At 65.0% G+C, this 5,675-nt stretch overlaps 2 protein-coding genes across 2 annotated transcripts; one reads left to right on the plus strand and one right to left on the minus strand.

The window, feature by feature from the left end:
- Positions 1 to 1,448: 1,448 nt before the first annotated feature.
- LOC129506963 (WAS/WASL-interacting protein family member 3-like) lies at positions 1,449 to 2,882 on the minus strand. The gene is made up of 2 exons (XM_055321046.1): positions 2,794 to 2,882; positions 1,449 to 2,616 (listed from the first exon to the last, which is right to left on the minus strand). Exons 1-2 carry the CDS (start codon positions 2,880 to 2,882, stop codon positions 1,449 to 1,451), a joined length of 1,257 nt encoding a protein of 418 aa, XP_055177021.1.
- CHST2 (carbohydrate sulfotransferase 2) lies at positions 2,622 to 5,305 on the plus strand. Its single transcript, XM_055321594.1, has 2 exons — positions 2,622 to 2,753; positions 2,860 to 5,305. The coding sequence occupies exon 2, from the start codon at positions 3,048 to 3,050 to the stop codon at positions 4,707 to 4,709; it is 1,662 nt and encodes a 553-aa protein (XP_055177569.1). The 5' UTR covers positions 2,622 to 2,753; positions 2,860 to 3,047; the 3' UTR covers positions 4,710 to 5,305.
- The last annotated feature ends 370 nt before the right edge of the window (positions 5,306 to 5,675 follow it).

Here is a 5,675-nt window from a genome sequence, read left to right on the forward strand (position 1 = left end):
CTTTCCTCCACTACTCCCTCTTTTTTTTTTAATAATTTTTTTAAATTTTTATTTATTTATGATAGTCATACAGAGAGAGAGAGAGAGAGAGAGAGAGAGAGGCAGAGACACAGGCAGAGGGAGAAGCAGGCTCCATGCACCAGGAGCCCGACGTGGGATTCGATCCCGGGTCTCCAGGATCGTGCCCTGGGCCAAAGGCAGGCGCCAAACCGCTGCGCCACCCAGGGATCCCCCCTCTCTCTTTTAATGAGCCAGTATCACTTATTCTTTTTGTGAGTGTGGGGAAACGGTACAGGGACTTTTGAGACAGCAGGGGAAGGGAGGTGGGTGGGCCAGCGATGGAGTGATGGGAAGTCACTCAGTTAGACTCTACCACTTTCCTGTGAACAGGGATTAAAGACGCGTCTGACCTGCTCCTAGAGGTGATGCGCTTGCCAGTTGAGAAAGCCTCACCTAATGGCATAAAACCTGTCCTAGGAACACCTCATCCTCACCCTGTATCAGAACCACAGGGGGAAAAAGTAAAAATCAACTTACTCGGGCCTTGTGGCTTTTTACTAGAAAATGCGGTTAGGTCAAGCTCTTTGAACATCTTTCTATTCTGAAAACCCACGTGAGTGAAGTCACTTTCCAAGAGTCCTTGCACTCCTAAGAGTCTATAAAACTCAGGGAGGAATAATAGCGCAAACAGCAACATCTTAAATTTAGAAGGATCCTCTGGCTGAGAGAAGCTACCCAAAATAGTACAAATACAATTTTGCAGCGACTTTGTCAAACTTCCAAAAACTTCGTGGGGCAGGAGGCAACAGAACATCCTCCAGGAGATCAGGGCTCTGTTTACGGGCAGCTCGAGAGCTTCAGGACTCCCAGGGTTTTGCGGCAACTTACGCAAGGCCCCCAGGGGGTTTGATCATCGTAAATCACCCAATCACCGTCGAATTCCTGGATGCTCGGATTCGCGTCCCTATTTTACGGATGCACGTGAGGGTATGGCTTAGTCGTCTCCGGTTCTCTCGACAGAGAGAGGAGAGAGAGAGAGAGAGAGAGAGAGAGAGAGAGAGAGAGAGAGCGCGAGCCGGCGAGAGATTTTTCACTTTTTTTTTTTTTTTAAAAAAAGAACTTAAACTAAACTCAAACCAACTCAAAATCACGTTTTACTTCCAAAGACCGGCTTTCCTTTTGGCCGAATCATTTGCGCTCATCTGTGAAGGCAAGAAGCAAGGCAGGACTCCTCCTGTGAACTGGGACACAGAGTCCCCCCGACCGCCACCACCCCAGGTCCCGAGCGCTCGCTCTCGGCGGACGCGTCGTTACGCGCCGCGGCCCGGGGAGCAGGTGCGGGGGGCGGCGGGACCCAAGCGGCGCCCCGCCTGCGCACTCCTCCCCGAGACTGAGGCGTCTTCTCTGACCCCGGGGCCAGGGAGATTTATTACTTCCTCGGCGAGGTTCTAGAAGCCGCAGGCCGGCCGGGGCGCGCGAGCCGGGAGCGGGAAGCCTGCAAGCGGCGCTCGGCGTCCTCGGAGCGCGCACCGGGCCCGGGGGCGTCCTGGGCCCCGCGAGGGGCGGGCGGTGCCGACGCCGAGGGGGAGCCGAGGGGGCGGCCGCTGGGGGGCGCGGGGGGCGGGGGTGCGGGCTCCTGCCCAAACTTTATCGCCGGCTCTTTCCGACCGCAGAAACGTGCGGCTGAGCCCGGCAGCCGCAAGGCGTCTCCCAAGTTTCTCCGAGCCCCGCGCCCGCGCCCGCGCCCAGGAGGAGCTACGGCCCGGGTCGTGGGGGCGGCGGCCCGAGCGGCGTCCGGGGACTCGAGCCCCGACCTCCAGCCCCCACGGCGGCTGCTGCGGCGGCGGCGGCGGCGGCGGGAGCCCGACTCGGCGAGGGGGCGGGCGCGGGACGGGCGGAGGAGGAGGGCGGCGCGGCGAGGGGGAGGAGCCGCGGCGACGGACGGCGGCGCGCACCAACCCGGCGCAGGCTGGCAGGAGCGCGCAGAGGCTGGCCCGGGCGCGCTGCAGCCGCTCGGCGTAGGGGGAGTCGGGTAGCAGCATCCTCCCGGGCGCCGCTTTCGCGCGGCGGCGGCGGCGGCGGCGGCGGCGGGGGCTTCCTCTGCCCCGAGACCTCGTTGGCCCGGAGCGGCTGGTGCCGGGGGGCGGGCCGGCAAGGGAGCGCTGCGGACTCGGGCTCCCCGGCCGACTGCTGTGCGTGGCGAGCCCTCCCGGGCCAGTCGGAGGCTGCGGAGCGGCGGGCGCCGCCGGCGATGCCGGCCCGGGCATCCTCCGAGTGATGGGAGAAGCCGCCGCCGCCGCCGCCGCCACCGCTGCGGGGTCGCGCTGCGCCCCATCCACCGCCGCCGGAGGGATGGGAAGATTCCGGGCGCGGAGGCCGAGAGCGAGGAAGGCGGAGCCGCCCTGCCGGGAGCTGGGTCCCGCCTGAGCCCCCTCCCCCCGCCGGCTTCGCCCCCCGGGGCGAGGAAGGAAGCTGCGGTCTCGAGAGGGCGGCGGAGGCGCCTGGAGCCGGGCGCGCGGGGCTCGGCGGAGCGCGGAGCGGGCTTCCAGGCCCCGTGAAAGTTTCCCTGCCCGAGCCGCGGGGCGCCCGCCGGCCGGAAACTGCCCGGGGCGTGGGCTGCACGGCCCCGCGGCCCCCCGTGAGCCGGGGACTCCCGGGACAGGCCGTGCGCGAGAAGTCGGGGAACGGGCGGCAGCAGCACCGACCAGCCGGCCGTGATCCCGGGCGGCTCCGGGGCGCGCCCGCGGCTCCAGGTGAGCGGGGGAGCCCGGCGGACCCGAGGGTGGGCGTTACGCAGGTGGAGGCGGCGCACGGGGAGGAGGACTGGGGCTCACGGGCTCCCTCCGCTTGCCCTCGCAGGTCTTTCCCGGAGCCGCTGCCATGGGAGAGCCCGCCCTGGGCGTCGGGGACCAGCCGCCGCTGCCGCTGCCGCCGCGCCCGCCTCGGAGCCGCGGCCCCAGTCCCCGCGCCCGAAGCCGGCCCGCCGCGTCCCGGTCCTGGGCTGCAGGGCCGCCTCCGCCGCGCCGCGGGCCCCGGCTGTGCCTGTGATGAGCCGCAGCCCGCCGCGAGCCCTGCCCCCGGGCGCGCCCCCCCGGCTGCTCCCGGCCGCGCCTGCAGCCGCGCCGCGCGCCCTGCTCTCGCCGTGGCCCCGGCGCCCGGGCCGTCGCTGGCCCGCGTCCCCGCTCGGAATGAAGGTGTTCCGCAGGAAGGCGCTGGTGCTGTGCGCGGGCTACGCGCTGCTGCTGGTGCTCACCATGCTCAACCTCCTGGACTACAAGTGGCACAAGGAGCCGCTGCAGCAGTGCAGCCCCGACGGGCCGCTGGGCGCCGCGGCGGGGGCGGCTGGGGGCGGCTGGGGGCGCCCGGGCCCCCCCCCGGCGGCGCCGCCCCGCGCACACACCCGCCTGGACCCCCGTACTCCGTTCCGCCCTCCTGCCGCCGTCGGGGCGGCCCCCGCCGCTGCAGCCGCCGCCGCCGCCGCAGCCGCCGCAGCCGCCGCCGCAGCCGCAGGCGCAGCAGCCGGGGCCGCGGGGGCCGCGGGGGCCGCGGGGGCCGGGGCCCCTCCCCGCAATGGCACTCGGGGCCCCGGGGCCGGCGGAGACAAGAGGCAGTTGGTGTACGTGTTCACCACGTGGCGCTCGGGCTCATCGTTCTTCGGTGAGCTCTTCAACCAGAACCCCGAGGTGTTCTTCCTCTACGAGCCGGTGTGGCACGTGTGGCAAAAACTGTACCCGGGGGACGCGGTTTCCCTGCAAGGGGCCGCGCGGGACATGCTGAGCGCGCTCTACCGCTGCGACCTCTCGGTCTTCCAGCTGTACAGCCCCGCGGGCAGCGGGGGGCGCAACCTCACCACGCTGGGCATCTTCGGCGCGGCCACCAACAAGGTGGTGTGCTCGTCGCCGCTCTGCCCCGCCTACCGCAAGGAGGTCGTGGGGCTGGTGGACGACCGCGTGTGCAAGAAGTGCCCGCCGCAGCGCCTGGCGCGCTTCGAGGAGGAGTGCCGCAAGTACCGCACGCTGGTCATCAAGGGCGTGCGTGTCTTCGACGTGGCCGTGCTGGCGCCGCTGCTGCGCGACCCTGCCTTGGACCTCAAGGTCATCCACCTGGTGCGCGATCCGCGCGCCGTGGCCAGCTCGCGCATCCGCTCGCGCCACGGGCTCATCCGCGAGAGCCTCCAGGTGGTGCGCAGCCGGGACCCGCGAGCCCACCGCATGCCCTTCCTGGAGGCCGCCGGCCACAAGCTGGGCGTCAAGAAGGAGGGCGTGGGCGGCCCGGCGGACTACCACGCGCTTGGCGCCATGGAGGTGATCTGCAACAGCATGGCCAAGACGCTGCAGACGGCGCTGCAGCCCCCCGACTGGCTGCAGGGCCACTACCTGGTAGTGCGGTACGAGGACCTGGTGGGAGACCCCGTCAAGACCCTGCGGCGGGTGTACGACTTTGTGGGGCTGCTGGTGAGCCCCGAAATGGAGCAGTTTGCCCTCAACATGACCAGCGGCTCGGGCTCCTCCTCCAAGCCTTTCGTGGTGTCGGCGCGCAATGCCACGCAGGCCGCCAACGCCTGGCGGACGGCCCTCACCTTCCAGCAGATCAAGCAGGTGGAGGAGTTTTGCTACCAGCCCATGGCGGTGCTGGGCTACGAGCGGGTCAATAGCCCCGAGGAGGTCAAAGACCTCAGTAAGACCCTGCTCCGCAAGCCCCGGCTCTGAGAGGGTTTCCTGGGAGACCCGACTCCCTGTGGAGACAACACCCACGGGAGGACTGTGGTGTATTTAAACAAAACAGCCGAGACCCAAAACTGAGGAAGCCCACATATTCTATTATAGATATATAATATAAATAACCACACAGGCACTTGCTGTCAATGTTTTGAGTCATTGAATTTCAAGGAACAGCCACAATACACACCCATCTCAGAAAAGGCAAGACTTGAAAGTTCTGACCCGCTCCCCTCCTCTCCACTCCCCTGCCTTTCCTCCCCTCTCCTCCCCTCTCCTCCCTTCTCCTCCCCTCTCTCCTACCCGCCTTCCGCTTTGAAGTGGGATGTTGATTCCATCAAGGCCCAGTCCCCTAAATCTTGTTTACAAAACGTTCGTGGTATCTGTGAACATGTAAAAGAGTAATTTGGATGTGAGGGGTGGGGTGGAGAAAGGAGAAGTCGTCCAGGAGCTCAGAGCTCCGGATTGGGCATGATAAACCAAGGAGGCATTCTTCTAAAAGTAGATTGTGTTAAAAAAAAAAAAAAAAACAAAGGTTATTCGTGAGTATTAATAAAAAAAAAGATAATAAATAATATTCTTTTTACTATCTGCCTCCATTACTTTGGGTTTACCTGTGCAGCTTCAGACGGAATTTGCTTCCCCTCCCCCCGACCCCCTTTTCCCAGTCTGTTTCCTAGAAAACCGCTGAGATGGGTGGGAGCAGCTTCTGACTCCTCCATGAGAACCTTGGAGTTGTTTTCTCGCATGTAAATCACAGCCTGTCAGGTGCGCAGGAATGGGAACAAACCTTCAAATTCTAAAGGCAAAAAAACCCCAAGCAAGGCAGTGGAGGGAAAAGCTCCCACTACTTTCCTGTTGCACTTTGAGCTCAGAAAGGAAGAAGCGACCCCCCTTGGGGATTTGCAGGCAGTCGGTTTTGATTACTGTTCAGTTAAGACTGGGGAACCTTGAAGC

This window comes from Nyctereutes procyonoides, unplaced genomic scaffold (assembly GCF_905146905.1).
Source record: "Nyctereutes procyonoides isolate TBG_1078 unplaced genomic scaffold, NYPRO_anot_genome, whole genome shotgun sequence".
NCBI lineage: Eukaryota > Metazoa > Chordata > Mammalia > Carnivora > Canidae > Nyctereutes > Nyctereutes procyonoides.